This window comes from Pseudophryne corroboree, chromosome 4, assembly GCF_028390025.1.
Source record: "Pseudophryne corroboree isolate aPseCor3 chromosome 4, aPseCor3.hap2, whole genome shotgun sequence".
In the NCBI taxonomy this organism is placed as follows: Eukaryota; Metazoa; Chordata; class Amphibia; order Anura; family Myobatrachidae; genus Pseudophryne; species Pseudophryne corroboree.
This window is the reverse complement of record NC_086447.1, coordinates 826,745,337-826,765,586: the sequence shown is the minus strand read 5'-3', so window position 1 is coordinate 826,765,586 and position 20,250 is coordinate 826,745,337. Positions and strand designations below refer to the sequence as shown.

Here is a 20,250-nt window from a genome sequence, read left to right as displayed (position 1 = left end):
CAGAGTAGCTGCAGACCTACTCCTTTCTTGCGATCACTTCAGTCTGTTTAGTACTGCTTTGACGTCACAAACACGCCCTGCGTTTGGCCAGCCACTCCCCCGTTTCTACAGGCACGCCTGCGTTTTTACCTGACACGCCTGCGTTTTTTAGCACACTCCCGGAAAACGGTCAGTTACCACCCAGAAACACCCACTTCCTGTCAATCACTCACCGATCAACAGAGCGGCGGAAAAGAGTCGCTCGGCCTTGTGTAAAACTGCATAGTTTTTTGTGAAAGTACGTCGCGCGTGCGCACTGCGGCCCATACGCATGCGCAGAAATGCAGATTTTTAGCCTGATTGCTGCGCTGCGAACAACGGCAGCTAGCGATCAACTCGGAATGACCCCCTTAGTCCTTTATGATCCCAACAGGATTGGGTATCCTGCTTGTAAACAGACGGTTTCTCGCTGGATCAGGTTCACTATCCAGCATGCTTATTCTACGGCATGATTGCCGTGTCCAAAATCTGTTAAGGCCCACTCTACTCGTAAGGTGGGTTCTTCCTGGGCGGCTGCCCGGGGTGTCTCGGCTTTACAGCTTTGCCGAGCGGCTACTTGGTCAGGGTCGAACACGTTTGCTAAGTTTTACAAGTTCGATACTTTGGCCTCTGAGGACCTAAAGTTTGGTCAATCGGTTCTGCAGAAGCCTCCGCACTCTCCCTCCCGTCCTGGGATCTTTGGTACATCCCCATGGTACTAATGTGGACCCCAGCATCCTCTAGGACGTAAGAGAAAATAGGATTTTAATTACCTACCGGTAAATCCTTTTGTCGTAGTCTGTAGAGGATGCTGGGTGTCCACCCAGCGCTTCGTTATCCTGCAGTTGTTACATGGTCCGGTACTACCTTGTTACTTGGTTAAGTACTGCATTGTTACTTGGTTAAGTACTGTTGTTCAGCTGTTGCTGACTTGTTTGAGCTAGTTATCTTGGTTTGCCTTGTTATGTGTGAGCTGGTTTGAATCTCACCACTATCTGTGTATTTCCTTCTCTCGAAGTATGTCTGTCTCCTCGGACACAGTTTCTAGACTGAGTAGGAGGCACATAGAGGGAGGAGGCAGCCCACACTATTAAACTCTTAAAGTGCCCATGGCTCCCAAGGAACCAGTCTATACCCCATGGTACTAATATGGACCCCAGCATTCTCTACGGACTACGAGAAAAGGATTTACCAGTAGGTAATTAAAATCCTATTTTTGAACTGTGGAAGGACACTGAACCACCAGGCAAACACAGGGAGAAAATACAAACACCACACTGATGGTCAAAGACTTGGAACTGAACGAACGACCTAAGTGCTGTGAGGTAGTAATGCTAACCACAACACCATCCGTGCTGTTCTTGTGTAATGGAATCTGCATTTCATTAATCGTTAAATTACAGTGCATTATTATTGATAAAATAACTAGTCAGAAATAAGGTACAATTAAACAGCGAGAGAATATTTGAAAAACAGGCTGCAAGAGAAGACAAAGTGAACTGAACGGAAACTTGCAAATTAAATCTATTCTGTTAGCCTATAAAGGGTATCTCATTAATTACATTTTCCCTGCTTAACATTTTGATAACATCTATTTCTTAACATACTCCACGGAGCACTTCTTTCTACTCATCGCAGATACTGATCTGGATGGCAGAGGATCAGAATTTTTTTCCCCCAGGATTGGAGTAGCAGCAAGAGGTTATTGGAATCCAGTCTGAGATTTAGCGGAGTCTGTTGTAAGCCACAGCTGGGCTAATTACTACAACTAGTCTGCTTCCTTTAAAAGTGTGTTTGTTTAGTAGATCATTGCTCCTGATGCCAGCAAGTGGCCAGGTGATAGGTTGGAGGTTGGGGTTACATTAGGAGACATTTGGAATCTGTACTACTTGTGTTTATCAGTACTTGGAATGTTGTGCTGCTGCTGTAAGACTGCCAGTAAAACCTGACCTGCAAAACCTGCATGCATTGTGTAACCTGCCTGAGGTGGAAATAAAGTGAGTTGGACTGTACTCCATCTATGTGGTGCTGTCACAACAGGTATTGCCAAAACTGTACATAGTTGAAATATGACTGATTACTGAGCCGGGACTTATCCTTTTTACTGTATGTTTTTCTTTTGCTGCTTTTCTTGTTTGGATGAGATCTATTAATGAAGTGCAATATGTACTTTAGCCAAACCACTTGGTTATCATACATAACATGGGCCACCAACTACAGTTAGTTTTCAAAAAGAAGTTAATGCAGGAAAAACCTGGTTTATATATATATATTTAATATAAATTCCACAAAGAGCATTTTAGTTGGCTGGTAATATTGATTTGAAATATAATCCTGTCTGTGAAATCAGCTCCCATCTTGGACGTGTCATCACATTTTATCTGTATAATTTCAGAGCATAGTCATCATTACCTGCAGGGTTTGGCATTTGGTCATGCTTGTAAAATGCCAACATGTTAGTAGAACGGCATACATTGTGTTCTTTTTTATTTTCGCTGAAAGAAGGCTCTGAGCCTTCAATTTTTTACGGAGTCTATTGCTGGATAAAATAGATCTTAGGCACCATACAAGAACCCAGTAATATAACATTTTATTCACACTCTTATTCAGGGTTTGTTCAACGATAGATGACTTATATACAGTAACTGGTTTCTATAAGCCATATTGCAACTTTAACTACTTACATTGCTATAACCTGCGCCGTAACATAGCTTTATAGCTCCATGTGCCGGCCACACCACCTGAGAGCATGAGTGGATGGGGCTACTGAGAAGAACAGCTCTGCTCTACAGGTTGCAGTGTGCATGTCTGGAGCATCCAAAGGTTACTGTGGCAGTGATACTGATAGTGGGATGTAGAGACAGCGGGCCAGCAACGGTACCATCCCCAAAGTCCTGAGCTCTGTTTGAAGGCACCGCTCGCATGCCTCTCATGCCCCTAGTTAAGGCCCTGGCTTTGACTAGGGTCAGGGCCTATAAAACACTTGGTGCCCACTGCCCAATCCAGTGCCCCTATTTCTTGTAAGGTTTTCCCTCTAATTCTTACCTTTCCAATTGGAAACATCTCCTGCTCTCTGTAGTCAGGCACAGTGGTGCTGAGAAGTGACATCATAGCTTAGCGCTTCTGTCCCTGACCATCACTGATGTTAAAGGAACAGCAGCCCACAGATTCATGGGTAACAAGTTGTCTGCTGCTTGTCCTCTGTGACATTCTGTGTAGGGCACCACAGGAATATACAAAAATTGGTTGTGTTATATTCATACACTGTATTTTAAGTGCCCTCTAACTATTAGTGCCATCAGCGATCACCCAGATCCACACAATGGTAGCTCCAGCCGTGTCTAGGATACATTTATATCTTGCATTAGTTACAACTACATTCAGATAGCTGGTTTGTGGTGTGCCCTAATTTAACCAACCCAGACAAAAAATAAAACTAGCGTATACAATATGCAGCCAACACACTTCTACAGTAGAATACTTATAATATACCCCTATATGCTAGCCCACCCTTATACCAATTCCAAAGTGCCACTAAGACCCAACAAGTTCTTACATGTGACTTGCAGCAACATCAGTCTACTTTCAGGGCTATAATAGTTTCCTAGAACAATTTTCTGTTCAGTACTTTCAGACAGACACCTATCTAAGAGTTAAACGGTCGTAATAATTATGTTCAATAATTATATAATCAAGTGGTGTAGTGTACACATTGCATTGTGGCACAATATCCTCCAACAAATGACACATCCTTCTGTACTGGTTCTTGAGATATTGAATACTTTTTGAGTGTTCTGGCATAGAGACTGTACATACCTGAATGTAGTTGTGAAATAGTTGGCATTGTTGCAAAAAAATAGGCAAAAGTCCTTGAGGTCCAGCCTATGTTTGTTCTCTAACCATTTCACCTTTGATCTGCAGAAATAATAATAAAGTCCTGATCTTGAGAAATAGCACTGGATTAATTTCTGGATTAACTACTCCAGTAGTGTACTGTAACAGTATATAGCGGAAATACCATTATTTGAAATAAGAGAAGCAATGGTAGACAGTGTCAAACAGGGGCATGTAGGGCCCACCGGAGGAATACAGTGGTAGGGGCCCATGTTTAGGGGTGTGGCCAGTCTCTAGAAGGGTTGTGCCCAGCAGCCACATTGGTTTGCCTAACCATTTTGCAATTGTTGGTCCCCTAGAAAAATATATACAGTAAATACTGTTGTGCATGCGTGATAATGTACTAGATTAGTAACAGCACAGTCTGGAACCTGATCCCTAGAGGAGGGGGTGTGCCCCCAGGCAGTAGGGCCCACCAGTGGTTTCCCCTGTACCCCTGTGGGCCAGTCCAACCCCGATGGTAGACCACCACCATTTATTATGTAGTAGCAGTTGCTCCCAAAGTTGCCTGCATGGTTTTTTTTTGTGTTTTTTTTTTTGTCTTGTATTTTTTTTCTTTGTCTCTCTGCAGCTTCCTCTTTCCTTTGCACCCAGATCTAAGTTGTTCTTAATTTAAAAAGCACGCAAAATGTCTTCACAGGATCATGACTAATTGAAATGTAATTGCCATTTATAATTTTTCTAAGGCCTGGAATATAACATATATGTCTGTCATTCACTTACTTGTTATGTTAAAGAACTGCCGTTCTTCTAGTTCTCAATGGGCATGGTGATGTGGGGCTGTTCAGTAAGCTTTCCAGAGCTTTTCTCAATTAGCTAACACTTTCCTTAGATGGTATTGGTTCATTCAGTCTATAGTAAAAACGCCCGGCCGGAGAGGGACCTTTCTATCCAATCCTAGTAGGCTGGGATGCTTCTCCCCTCTCACTATGCCCAAATTATATATTTGCATACAATGCCAGATTGGCATGCATGCACAATTAGTAAGCCCCATAAGTGTAGTGATACTGTAGTTTTTTGCTATCACTATACCAAAACTCTTATAGGAATGGCAACTTTTTGGATTTGGTGTCCCTGCTACTATTGATGAATTGTCCATATCGTCTATCCTTTCCCAGGTGGCAGATTTATATGTTACTACTGTTTCTTTTTTAATCATATTTATAAAAAAAAAAACAAAAGAAAAAGAATTGCATTTGTATTTTCAGTAAGTCAATGTGTTTTTACCATTTTCAGTCAATAAACATTGTGATGGTGACTTTCATTTAATAATGTTCTGTCTTTATGTTCTTAAGAAGTCATGTTACAGATAGGTTTTACTTTTATAACACTACAGCTAATACAGGAAAGAGTTTGGTTTACTTTAACTGTGGTTAAATTAGGTTGTGAATCCAATAGTGAGTGTGAGATACGATTATGTGGGCATTTTTTTGCAATCACTCATCTAGCATGGCTATATCGCAGGCGGGCACTTGGCATCTAGCCGTGCCGAAGCAGCACACAGATACGCTCTCATTAATGCGAATGGGGCGTGTGCGCATCTATGATGCACGCACGTCTCAGATGTGCCCGCGATCGCCCTGGCACGCCGGGATGTGGATGTAGCCACAATAAGCGTGGCTACATCTGTATATGTTATGACTTAATATGTTAAGGTGCGTTCTGCAATTACTGTATTTCTAGCAAGAATATCACATATGGTTCTTTCAATAGGGCAAAAATGCCTATCAGGGTGAGTAACTGAGATCTGCATAGGAGTTCCCGTTCTGACTAGATCTTAAGTTGAAAGTGTTTTTCCTTTCCTTGTCATACTTAATTAATCCTGTTTTCTGCCTTATACTACTAGTTTCTCCAATCTCATTCCAAACTAAATGTCTTCAAAGAACACATAGCGGGTTGGTATTTAGATAATGTGAGATTTTGTTCAAAAGACACTGTGCTGTGAAAATGTTGAATCTTGACAGCAATTTAATTAAATACTTTAAGCTTCATAGTAAGACGTGGGACATGAAACTGTTGATGCATAGGTTGTGAAAATAATTAAGGTATGGTAAAAAACAACAACTATATATATATATATATATATATATATATATATATACTATATATATAATAATATATCTAGTGGGAAGCTGTTGCATATCACTGACAGACTCCATGCTTCCATGTTTGAAATTGAAATGTACCATCCTGCTAATGATAAAGGCAATTACAGTAGGGTGGTCACTTATTTCTTCTTCTGCGTATTGAAGCTTAGTTGTTTAATCCAGTTATTTTAACATATTTTTCTATTATTATTTTCAGCAAACGCAAGTCTTCTTGGAGGTGGTGGAGGTAAGTCAGTTTTAATTATTTGTTATATACAGTATTTAGTAATTACAGTAGCCCTGAAAATGATATTTTATTTGCCATATTCATGTATCACTTATAGAGATATCATCAAGAATGTTTTGTAGCAATTTGAAGGTTGTCGCGTATAATGTATTGTAACTGGAGCAGGGGCATTTTAACAGAGGAGGACCGTGTGCAGACTCCGGGTGAACACCCTCCTCTCTACGACGCAGAAGTCTCCGGCATTTTGTTCAGGAGTCTCCTGCGCATGCGCAGGTCTCTGGAAACTTGGTGCCCGTAGCGGATGCACATGCGTAGCAGCCATTTTGGCTGAGATTTATGCTGCAGCGCCAGGCGCGGGACTCCCAAAGGTAAGTATAATATGGCTGCAGTGTGGGTCCCCCTATATCCAGGGACCCGTGTGCACCACACACATGCACCCATTATAGAATGGCCAATGAACTGGAGGCATTGAGGTGCACTAAAATACTGTACAGTAGATACTGTATTCCATATTTATACTAAGCTTTCACTCTCTGGGTTTCTGTCCTTAGAATTATATTAACACTAAAGAATACCTGCTGATTTTCAATGAAATGACTCCAGGATAATTCAGGAGGGAGTAGCCAGGTGGGAAGTGTGGCATCATGACCACGTCATCATATACCCATACCCCCATACAAAGCTTCTGTTCACTGCATTATACAGTGCGGTGCAGGGTTATGATGGCTCGATCAATGCAAATCACGCCTAAAAACACATGTGAAGTGGGCAGTATGTCGGAGCCAAAAAGTCCCCAAAATTCTGACATCTCTCGGAATGTATAGTCAGTAGGTAAATACGTACTAAAGGCAAATCATGAAAACGATCTGCGGCCAGGCGTTTGCACTTCCATTCTGTGTTTTATTTTGACCCTGCAATATCAGTCTGCGTCTACTTTTGCTGAATTGAGGATTCAACTAGAAAACTGTAAAGGATGAAATTGTCACTTCCAAGTCCAACCTGCTTACAATTTAGGGGCATATTTATTAATCCATTCTGCTATTAAAATATGCAGAAACAAACAGATATTTCCGCATGCTTAAAGGGGGGTGCACACATAGTAGAGATGTGTGCTGAGCGATCTATCACAGAACACTCAGCAAACATCTCTCCCCCCGCTCAGCACACAGCGCGGGGGGAGAGATGTGTAGGGGGGGAGATGTGGGGGACGCCCATTTCACCCAGTGGTGAAGGGAGCGATCTGACTAGATTGTGCCTGCATGTAGGCCAATCTAGAGCTGGCGATAGGGACTCACAGGGGCCGCGCATCACTATGGGGCATACACACAGAGAGATGTGTGCTTCATTTCTAAGCAATCTAGTCAGATTGCTTAGAATTGAAGCAAAAGTCGCTACGTGTGTACCCCCCCTTAAGGGCAGAATTGTGTATCTATTAAATATTCCAAATAGTTCCACCAGCCACCGCAGGAGCGGTCCTTTTTTTTTATAAGGACAATAATTATCAAGATCCACAAATCTTCCTTTCGTGGATTTTGCCTGCGTGGGCCAGTGCCATGTTCAGATGGTGGTGTTGCCTAAGTAATAGGGCAGATCTGCCAGAGAGTGATCTTGTGACCCATATCTGGTGGGCTACAGCGGGTCTCACTGTGCATCACGGCTGTTTCCATTCTGTAAATGGTGTGTGCAGTAGCTACAAAGAGACACATAGGTACAAATGAAGATCACTTTACTTTTTCCTGATCGCCAGGAGCCACTTTAAAGTCATCATCAAAATTAATCACCAAGTGGCTCCCCACAGACTGGTGGGCCACGGTGTGTGTTATGCCTGAGGAGATCGTAATCTCCTCTCTCTAACCAAGCTCCTCCCAGTATGACAGGCATGATGTCACGCTTGGCATTCTGGAAAGAATAAGGAGAAGCACATCCGGATTTATATCACAGCAGGCAGGTGCTATCGGACTATAAAGTGCCAGCGTGGTGACTGTGACCAGACCCCCAGGCTGCAGCACCCTGGGCAACAGCCCTTCCAGACCACTCCTTGAACCACCCAGCATGTGTCCCTTGTGTGAGTGTGCAAGTTTATACTGTACTTTTGACAGAAATGCTGAGTACAGAATACAGCGCCCGTGGAAGGCGGAAACGTCATCTCTGCAGAAGTATTGAGGCCAACACTTGATTTCCACCATATCTGAGGAGTTACAAAGTGAACAACTTACTGAAATGCGATTTCTATAGCACTTGAATCCCAATCAAATATTCCCATCACCCATAATAACATCATGTTTTGTGGGTATATAATTAGGAACATTAATGCACCTAACTCTGACTCTGCAAGAAATGTCTTAATTTGTATATTGTTACCAAAATAAATGTTTCCAAAATGGCATATGCTTCTGGTGAGTATTAGCACACATCTTGCGACTATTGCAAATGTCCATATTATTTACACAATTGTGCTTTTTTTTTTTTTAGTGAACGCCTTTTATGTCTGCAAATTTAGATGTAATTGCCTTCAGTTGTAACATCAGCTCCTCAGTGTGCAATGAGGTGGCGCAGTTTACATTATTGCTAAATATTTCCATCCTGTTAGAGGCCGGAATTCAGGGAGAAATGCACGTTCTAGGCAGACTCCAACTAAATGCGAACCTTCCTGGATACTTCAGGACAGTAAGCAAATATGGTCGAGCTTAGGACTGATTGGTTGTAATCTAATCATACTTGTCTATTCTTACGGTTTGTCCGTAATAATCACAAGCTCCGGGGAGAGTCCGTCACCCCTTTGAGTCCCAATTTTCATGGTGGTCATGAGGACACTGTTGACATTATCAGATCCCGCCCCACTGTGAGAGGATGCAATGCTTGTTATTGTGCAGCAGTGAACAAGACCAAGTGTGTCACTTTTGAGAAGTTGTGAGGGCAAACTCACAATCACCATCAGCGTTCCCCATCCCACACACACGTGACCCTTGGACTTCCACTCCCAAATCATCAAGGAGTACGCTAGTATGAAGCTAATGTATTATCAGCATTCAGAACGACTGAATCTTTATATGCGATTAGCCTTTCTTCTGTTTCAAGACTCAAGAGCCCTTATTACAGCCATATTTCTTTTACTTTGATACATCTAACTATTCCTCTGTTCATTACATAAACTACTTGCATAGCTTTCCAGCACAACACATCTCTTTGTTGTCATGTAAATTTTAGTGCACTAGTGCTGGGGTCATCGGTGCTCTTAAGGTAACAATTTAAGGAACTGAAATGGTCTGTGACTCTTGGCAGGATTTAAATTGCTTTCTGCGTGTTTTCCAGGCAGGTCACCAGTCTTTAAACCTCTCCATGCGCTGATCCATTACAATATACATTTCCTCGTTATTTCAAGCAACAAAACATGTAGGAATATATACTGTGTGCCCCTTGTGCGCTGCAGAAATATCTTTTTCACTTGTAATACTTTTTTTTTTTTTTAATATTTCTTTTATTGAGGCATTATAAAAGAGAAACAAAACAGTAAGAAATTACAAACAATAGATTGACAGGTCATGTCATTCAATACATGACCCGGTACTAAATACAGGTGCTATTCCAGAGGACTGGAAAAGAGCAAATGTAGTTCCACTGCACAAAAGTGGAAGCAAGGAAGAAGCAAGTAACTACAGACCAGTAAGCCTTACATCAGTAGTAGGGAAAGTAATGGAAAAACTATTAAAAGAAAGAGTAGTGGAATATCTTAAATCAAACAACTTACAGGATCCAAAACAGCATGGATTTACTGGTGGGAGATCATGCCAAACAAATATTATTGACTTTTTTGACTCTGTGATGAAAATAATAGATCAAGGGGGAGCTGTAGATGTAGCATATCTAGACTTTAGTAAGGCATTTGACACTGTCCCACATCGCAGACTGCTAAATAAACTTGAAAGCCTGGGGGTGGATTATAAATCAGTTAAATGGATAAGAACCTGGTTGCAGGATAGGAAACAGACAGTCGTAGTTAATGGAGTGCAATCTATGGAGGGAAATGTTACCAGTGGAGTACCCCAGGGATCTGTACTTGGTCCAGTTCTCTTTAATATCTTTGTTGGTGACATTGCAGATGGTATTGAAGGGAAGATATGCCTTTTTGCAGATGATACAAAGATATGCAACAGGGTAGACACACCGGGAGGGGTCAAACAAATCATTAATGACCTAGGTAGGCTTGAGAAATGGTCAAGAACGTGGCAACTACAGTTTAATGCTAAAAAATGCAAAATCATGCACTTGGGTCTCAAGAACCCAAAGGCTAAGTATAGTATCAAGGGTACTATAATGGAAACTACTGAGGAGGAAAGAGATTTAGGAGTCACTATTTCAAGTGACTTGAAGGCAGGAAAGCAATGCAACAAAGCAATGAGAAAGGCAAGCCAGATGCTTGGTTGCATAGGGAGAGGAATCAGTAGCAGGAAAAAAGAAGTGATAATGCCACTGTATAGGTCATTGGTACGGCCCCATCTGGAATACTGTGTCCAGTTCTGGAGACCCTATCTCCGGAAGGATATAAATACATTAGAGAGTGTACAAAGAAGGGCAACTAAAATGGTGCATGGCCTACATCACAAAACTTACCCGGAAAGGCTAAAAGATCTTAACATGTATAGTTTGGAGGAGAGAAGGGAAAGGGGGGACATGATAGAAACTTTCAAATATATCAAGGGTCTTAACAAAGTTCAGGAGGGAAACATTCTTCAAAGGAAAAGAAGTATTAGAACTCGAGGGCATACATTGAGACTGGAGGGGGGGAGGTTCAGGGGAAATTTAAGGAAAAATTACTTCACAGAAAGGGTAGTGGATAAGTGGAATAGCCTCCCATCAGAGGTGGTAGAGGCTAAGACTGTAGGGCAATTTAAACATGCTTGGGACAGGCATATGAATATCCTTACAAAGAATTAAGGTTAAAAAAGGGTTGAGATTGCCTAAAGGATAAAATAAAAAAAGGGGCAGACTAGATGGGCCAAGTGGTTCTTATCTGCCGTCAAATTCTATGTTTCTATGTTTCTATGTTACATGTGATTGTTGAGAATTGTCTATGAATTAAAAAAAAACAAAAAACTGGAGAGTGCAAGGAAAAATATACTTAAACATGTCATTATTTGCGAAAGAGGCCAGTGAAGCTAAGATTCGGTATGGATATACAATGCAGTATAAATTTGTATAGTACAAGTTGCGCCCGGAGCCCGGGGGGAGTTAAAGTAGAGCAATAGCCGGATCCTGTACCGCCAACCTTGTGAGATACCATACAGTATTCTTTAAGCTATGATGAAGTTGCATTCTAGTAGAAAGAGGTAATGTAGCTATACAGGATTCCCACATTAGAAAGAATTTTTCCACCATTTTGTCTTTATGTAACAGTGTCTCCATCCAGTCCATCCTAAAAATGAAGTTAAGTTTAGTTAAGAATAAAGGTATTTGTGGTGGTGTACTATCTAACCAGCCTTGTAATATAGTTTTCTTCCCAGCTGCACTAAGGGCGAGTAGGAGTTTCTTACATTCCAGAGCTATTCGTTGATTAGGGTCAAATATCCCTAGGATCGCCCATTCCGGAGTGAAGGGGACATGGTTAACTAATTTAGCCTCCGCATATCTGCGGATTAGGTGCCAAAAATACTGTATTATGGGGCAGGCCCATCACTTGTAATACTTTATAGTTGTTCTCTGTTAGTAGCTTTGGTACGTTATAAATGAAGACCAAGCTTTAATCCTTCACTGATCGAGCTCATTTTTACTTTGCTGATTAAACAATAGTAGCTTTTTCTTTTCTTATCACAGTGAATGTTATATTGTTGTTAGTGCTTTATTGGTAGTATTTTAGTTGAATGCCACTTGATCACAAATGCTATCACTTTGGATATGCGGAATGTATTTTCACCATTGTGCAGAGTTGTCGTCATCTTCACACTCAGACCCCCCAAGTACTGAAGGGGACATGGTGAAATCTGAGGGTCGAGACCACACCCCCTGCAGAAAATAAAAGGGAAAATACTATGCCTGGTGCCACACGTTGCAAAGGGAGATAAATGTCCCCTCAGCAGCTGGAATAGGCCACACCAAGAGTCCTGGTTATTAGCAACCTCCCCCCCTCAGGGCCCTTGCACCAGTCTAAACTTGTAGGTGCTAATGTTGCGCCTGGACACATAAGTATTTGCCCAGCTCAGCGTAGCCTGCGGTATTGTCAGCACCTCCCTACTGAGCTGTAAAAACCCAGTTGTAGCCTAGTTATGGCTATTTAGCCACTAGCCGAGATCTGACAAAGGGACGCACATTAACCTTAATATAAATCAGTGGTTCTTAAACTGTGTGCCGTGGCACCTTAGGGTGCCTTGAGCACTTGCAGGGGTACCTCGGAGTGGTGGTCCAGGACCAATTCAAATTAATTATGGTCAGTGTAATAGGTTAAACCTGTGCTGGTGGCTGCCAATCATAAAAATATGTGGACAAACAGAAGTGAATCTTGTCTCCCACCACACAACTGAACCTAAGGGTGACCTATCAACATAATTTACCTAATTTAAAATGTCTCTCAAAATGTATCAATAAAAAAACTATTCGCCTAGGAGTGCCATGAAAACAATTCTGATGCTCCAAGGTACAGTGATTCAAAAACATTTGGGAACCACTGATCTAAGTAATACATTAAATCAATACATAGAATGGAAACTGCTCAATCAATGTATTGGCCCATCACAGCAGCTTGCAAGGGAGGGGTTTATCTCGAGAAGCAAAGAAAAAAAGAGACACAAACTCTCCCAGCACTCTGCAGCCAGGTATCCTACATAATAATAAAATGCAGAGGATCCTTCCATATGGCAATACAGGGGTCAGTATTCCTTCCAGCAAATGATCTGAAAACTGTAATATACAGAATGAAAGCTGCTCAATCAAGTTTATTATTATTAATATTAAAAAAATTAATTTAGTTAAAAAACAGACAAGTGATCCAGTGGCGGAACTAGCGAGCGGTGGGCCCAGGTGTGACAAAATGCTTTGCCCCCCCCCCCCATCCCATCCAAGTCCACCCCCTCACCCCTGGAGAGGATCTGGTGAGGGAGACCTGCTGAGGGCCAGAGAAATGGATACCTAGCAACAGTGCCGTAACTAGACATTTTAGCACTGTGTGCAAGAAACGGCATCGGAGCCCCACCCCTGAATGCAAAACAGGGGCAGTGCGCACCGTAGGCGTGCGCAAAAATACATAGTGGCGTGGCTTCATGGGGAAGGGGTGTGGCCACAAAATAATACCAATTCATAAAACGGTGCACAGTAGTCTCCATTATTCAAATTACGCAGCACAGTAGCACCACTACACCAGGTAGAGACCCTTTTACACCTTACGGTGGACAGATTCCTCTTTTTACACATTACAGCAGACAGCGTCCCCTTTTTACACATTACGGCAGACAGCGTCCCCCTTTTTGCACATAGCGACAGACAGCGTGCCCTTTTTACACATAGCGGCAGACAGCGTGCACTTTTTGCACTTTTTACACATAACGTCCCATTTTTACACATAACGGCAGACAGCGTGTCCTTGTTACACATAGCGGCAGACAGCGTATATTTTTTACATATAACGGCAGACAGCGTGCCCTTGTTAAACATAGCGGCAGATAGCGTACACTTTTTACACATAACGGCAGACAGCGTGCCCTTTTTACACATAGTGGCAGACATCGTGCCCTTTTTACACATAGCGGCAGACAGCGTACACTTTTTACACATCACGGAAGACAGCGTGCCCTTGTTAAACATTACGGCAGACAGCGTCCCCCTTTTCACACATTATGGCAGGCAGATTCCCCTTTTTTACACATTGTGGCAAAGATTCCCCCTTTTTACACATCAAGTCAGGCAGATTCCCCCTTTTACACATTACGTCAGGCAGATTCCTCCTTTTTACACATTACGGCAGGCAGATTACGTCAGGCAGATTCACCCTTTTTACACATTACATCAGGCAGATTCTCCCTTTTTACACATTGTGGCAGGCAGATTCCCCCTTTTTACACATTGCGGCAGGCAGATTCCCCCTTTTTACACATTGCGGCAGGCAGAGTCCCCCTTTTTACACATAGAAAGAAAGAAAGAAAGAATTATACTTACCCTCTCCGCTAGCTCAGGCTCCTCGGTGCAGCTTCCGGCAGATCACGATTCCCGGGCAGGAGAGAAGGAGGAGGAGGGAGGTGGAGGAGGGCGCCGCAGCAGCGCTGTGTTATTGGTGGAGGCGCTGCTGCTGCTCCTCTGCTTCACTATAGGCTGTTCTCGGAAGACAGCCTATAGTGAAGCAGAGGGACAGCAGCAGCAGCGCCTCAACCAGTAGCAAAGCGCTGCTGCGGCTCCCTCCTCCACCTCCCTCCTCCTCCTTCTCCCCCGTACCGCTGCGCTCCTCTCCTCTCTGTCCGGGCGGCTGTGTGCTGCGGGCAGCGGTTGCCCGCAGCACACAGCGGCATGTAATGAGTTAGTTTGACTCATTACATGCTTTGGGCCCCTGGACAGTGGCGGGACCCAGTGCAACGCACTGGTTGCACTGGCGGTAGTTCCGCCTCTGAAGTGATCTACAAAGCTACAATCTATGCCAAGCGCATCTGACAATATAGTAGATAGGAGCAGGGGCCCGCAGGTGAAGTATAATAGGCCACATGGGGCCCTCCTGCCGCCCGCTGGTCACAACGGTCTTAACGGTGATGTGTGGTAGGGTGAGGCAGAGCCTTTCCTGTCATACTACCGTACATGCCAGAGTTTTGACTATATAGAGGTATATTCAAGATAACATTTGATTAGCATGTTTGCATATGGCAGTATACAGTTAGTACATTTAACATACATCAATCTAAAGGAAAAGAAGTATTAGAACTCGAGGGCATACATTGAGACTGGAGGGGGGGAGGTTCAGGGGAAATTTAAGGAAAAATTACTTCACAGAAAGGGTAGTGGATAAGTGGTGACAATGTCTATAATATTTGTCCTATTAAAAACACGTTAAAGGTTAAAGAACACAGTACGCAATTGGCGCAAAAAGTACCGCAAGGGTACGCCCTTAACTATACCTTAAGGAATGTACTTATACTGTAAACATTTGTGCAGTGATAATGTGTAGATGTAATGCAGTGTAACCTTGTTAGCTTAAAAGCTGTATGAGCGACTATGACGCTCTGAGAACCTTTATGCATTTATAATAATCAATCAAATACCGGTCTAAGGTTCTAACGCCTTTAGTGAGAGAATGAACGTTCAAAAAGAATAATACAATACAAGCTATACACTACCAAAATAACATAGAATATCTAACCAAGTAACTAACATATAATACAATAAAGACACAAGTACGTTTAAGGGGGAGGGGAGAGAGAGGGGGAGAGAGAATGGCTAACAATAACAATAAGACAATATGGTTGCAGAGAAACTTACACATGTGAGGAACAATTGCTGCGCAGTTAGTCAATGCTGAGAATCTTTGTGGAGAGAATACTTGAGCTTACCCATACTGGCTGTCCCTATATACACAACACCCAGCAACAACACAATGGTACCGCATGGGACAGAAGCTAGACTCCATTTTGGGAAAACTCCCATGATTCCAAAGACTGCAACACATGGTTCAAAGGGGGAGGGGAAAACACCCAGCAGCAGCCATTTCTTACAAACCAACTAATCTTATTCCACATTCCAATCCAACTTCCTAGAACCATCTTATTCAATTTCACATTCCAAACAAACTCAGTATCTCAATAACCAGAGCATATGGTATGCTGGCTATGCTATATGAATCATCACAAGAACCACACATATCAGCCTGCCATTGCTACAAGCACATGACTACAGTAACAAAAGGAAGTATGCTTTGACTTTAAACCTTCAGCAAGATGCATCATGTAAAACTACTATAATCTGTTATAAATCACCAACCATAAATGTATACCAGGAATGCTATGCTACAGATTGTCTACTGTTCCAATTCATTACAGATTTCATAGAGTATTATCACCAACACATAACAATCACACAACTGCACAAGCCTCATTAACCTTAAGCCATTTGTATCTCCACTAACTATTCAATACCAATCATTTCACAACTACTTTAAACTATTCTATGCCAATCAGCCATGTGGATTCAATACTTAGCCTTTCGCTTGGAGCCTGGTGATAAGCAAGCCATTTCTTCTGGATGCCAGTTTGGTTCTGAGTGTAGCTACAGTACATCTGTTCTCTGAGATCACAAGCAACTGCACTGATCTCTCTTTTTGGCCAGGAACTACCTTCCTGTTTGACTAGTTCCTGGGGGAGGGGTCTCTCTTGCTTTGTATATGCTGATCAGGTTCAGCCCTGCAAACTGCCAACTGTATCATTCATTGTTCTAACAAAGGGATTTTAGCTTTTATACATATAATCATATCTATCCGCTGCAATGTCCCACAACTTCACAACAAGTATCAAATTAATCTACACACCAATCTGCTTGTTTCAATATTAAACATGACGGGTGTATCTGGTTCTGTTCAAATAATACACATTCATGACATTAATTCATTAGCTAATTTTAAATCTCCATGATGTCTGGTGCTTGATATTATTATAATTATGTACTGTATGAAATAAGTGTCGAATCCATCTCTGTGCCATGTCCGTGTAAATGCGTGTGTTACCATATATTGCTGTGCTCGCTGCGCATATTTGCAAGTATAGCGACTTAAATGTGTGCAGTTTGTATGTTCTCTCTATGTAATATTTTTGACTTTGACAGTCCACCCTTTGGCAGTCACCAATAACTGCCACTTCCTAAAACATTTCAAAAAGAGAAAAATATGTCATATGTAAATACATTTCTATGATTGGGTAAGGGAGGAGAGAAGAAGGTAGGAAAAAGGTATGACCTAGTGAAATAGTAAAAGTATGTATGTATGAATCCATGTTTGGGGGGTCATGTATCATCGTGCCGTACGTGTTTTAAATCAAGCTTCGAGGTATTGCGAAGTATACATTTGAATTCCTTCTTATCCCGTATTAAGGGTCTGTGGATGGGCTGTCAAACTTTGCCGAGCTCTTTTCGGCTTTTAGTTGCAACAAAATGGGGGAGCACATTTTAGTTGATGATACATGAATGGGGGAATATGTGATTGCTGATATTTGTGCCTGTATTTCCTATCGACTATGTGTGTCATTACCTGAAGGTTGTAGAGATGAAGATAAGAAACAATTATGGTAAATGCAGTGGTATTCTATGTGAGGTTAATAAACATTTGTCGATTGAAGTCTTGTCTGAAGTCTTGTCTGAAGTCTCCTTTGGGCTTTTGCTATTAACGGTATGCAAAAGCTTTGTCAATGTCCATAGACTTACAAAAAAAGTTGGGCTAGCGTAAATTTAAAATTTCTAGGGAAACTGGGGGTCTATGGCATAGTCCATCTGTTGTCTGTGTACAAGGTTGTCAAACTTCTTCTTTAGTCCGTCTGTTGTCTGTATACAAAGCTGTCAAATTCTTCTTCCAAGCGGATGTCTTTTCACCTTGGAGAGAAACAAAGGAGAAACAGGTGAAAGAAACAGGTCGTGGAATCACCTTTTCTCTATCGTCCTAAGTGGATGCTGGGGTTCCTGAAAGGACCATGGGGAATAGCGGCTCCGCAGGAGACAGGGCACAAAAAAGTAAAGCTTTACTAGGTCAGGTGGTGTGCACTGGCTCCTCCCCCTATGACCCTCCTCCAGACTCCAGTTAGATTTTGTGCCCGAACGAGAAGGGTGCAATCTAGGTGGCTCTCCTAAAGAGCTGCTTAGAGAAAGTTTAGTTTAGGTTTTTTTCTTTACAGTGAGTCCTGCTGGCAACAGGATCACTGCAACGTGGGACTTAGGGGGAAAGTAGTAAACTCACCTGCATGCAGAGTGGATTTGCTGCTTGGCTACTGGACACCATTAGCTCCAGAGGGATCGAACACAGGCCCAGCCGTGGAGTCCGGTCCCGGAGCCGCGCCGCCGACCCCCTTGCAGATGCTGAAGCGTGAAGAGGTCCGGAAACCGGCGGCTGAAGACTCCTCAGTCTTCATAAGGTAGCGCACAGCACTGCAGCTGTGCGCCATTTTCCTCTCAGCACACTTCACTGGGCAGTCACTGAGGGTGCAGAGCGCTGGGGGGGGGCGCTCTGAGAGGCAAATATAAACCTTATACAAGGCTAAAAATATCTCACATATAGCCCATAGGGGCTATATGGAGATATTTAACCCCTGCCTGACTGGAAAAATAGCGGGAGAAGAACCCGCCGAAAAAGGGGCGGGGCCTATCTCCTCAGCACACGGCGCCATTTTCTGTCACAGCTCCGCTGGTCAGAACGGCTCCCAGGTCTCTCCCCTGCACTGCACTACAGAAACAGGGTAAAACAGAGAGGGGGGGCACATTAATGGCTATATATATATATATTAAAGCAGCTATAAGGGAGCACTTAATATAAGGATATCCCTTGTATATATAGCGCTTTGTGGTGTGTGCTGGCAGACTCTCCCTCTGTCTCCCCAAAAGGGCTAGTGGGTCCTGTCTTCATTAGAGCATTCCCTGTGAGTTTGCGGTGTGTGTCGGTACGTGGTGTCGACATGTATGAGGACGATATTGGTGTGGAGGCGGAGCAATTGCCAAATATGCAGATGTCACCCCCCAGGGGGTCGACACCAGAATGGATGCCTTTATTTGTGGAATTACGTGATGGTTTATCTTCCCTTAAACAGTCAGTTGAGGACATGAGGCGGCCGGACAATCCAATTAATGCCTGTCCAGGCGCCTCAAACACCGTCAGGGGCTGTAAAACGCCCTTTGCCTCAGTCGGTCGACACAGACCCAGACACGGGCACTGATTCCAGTGACGACGGTAGAAATTCAAACGTATTTTCCAGTAGGGCCACACGTTATATGATTTTGGCAATGAAGGAGACGTTACATTTAGCTGATACTACAGATACCGTAAAACAGGGTATTATGTATGGTGTGAAAAAACTACAAACAGTTTTTCCTGAATCAGAAGAATTAAATGACGTGTGTGATGAAGCGTGGGTTGCTCCTGATAAAAAGTTGATAATTTCAAAAAAGTTATTGGCATTATACCCTTTCCCGCCAGAGGTTAGGGCGCGCTGGGAAACACCCCCTAAGGTGGACAAGGCGCTCACACGCTTATCCAAACAAGTGGCGTTACCCTCTCCTGAGACGGCCGCACTTAAGGATCCATCAGATAGAAAGATGGAAGTTATTCAAAAGAATATATACACACATGCAGGTGTTATACTACGACCAGCTATAGCAACTGCCTGGATGTGCAGTGCTGGAGTAGTTTGGTCAGAATCCCTGATTGAAAATATTGATACCCTAGATAGGGACAATGTTTTACTGTCGTTAGAACAAATAAAGGATGCATTTATCTATATGCGTGATGCACAGAGGGATATTTGCACACTGGCATCTCGGGTGAGTGCTATGTCCATTTCAGCCAGAAGAGCCTTATGGACACGACAGTGGACAGGCGATGCGGATTCAAAACGTCACATGGAGGTTTTGCCGTATAAAGGGGAGGAGTTATTTGGAGTTGGTCTATCAGACTTGGTGGCCACGGCTACTGCCGGGAAATCCACTTTTTTACCTCAAGTCACTCCCCAACAGAGAAAGGCACCGACCTTTCAACCGCAGCCTTTTCGCTCCTACAAAAATAAGAGAGCAAAGGGCTTGTCGTACCTGCCACGAGGCAGAGGAAGAGGGAAGAGACACCAACAGGCAGCTCCTTCCCAGGAACAGAAGCCCTCCCCGGCTCCTGCAAAAACCTCAGCATGACGCTGGGGCCTCTCAAGCGGACTCGGGGACAGTGGGGGGCCGTCTCAAAAATTACAGCGCGCAGTGGGCTCACTCGCAGGTAGACCCCTGGATCCTGCAGATAATATCTCAGGGGTACAGGTTGGAATTAGAGACGGATCCTCCTCATCGTTTCCTGAAGTCTGCCTT

The 20,250-nt window shown here is 43.1% G+C and overlaps 1 protein-coding gene across 2 annotated transcripts in view; it reads left to right on the top strand.

Annotated features, from left to right (window-relative positions):
• The window catches only part of MACROD2 (mono-ADP ribosylhydrolase 2), a 3,123,444-nt gene that overhangs the window by 962,029 nt on the left and 2,141,165 nt on the right, over window positions 1-20,250 (top strand). For both annotated transcript variants that reach the window (XM_063918531.1, XM_063918530.1), the window contains exon 4: window positions 6,217-6,246. In XM_063918531.1, the coding sequence (XP_063774601.1) occupies window positions 6,217-6,246 (30 nt within the window). The remainder of the gene's footprint in view (window positions 1-6,216; window positions 6,247-20,250) is intronic.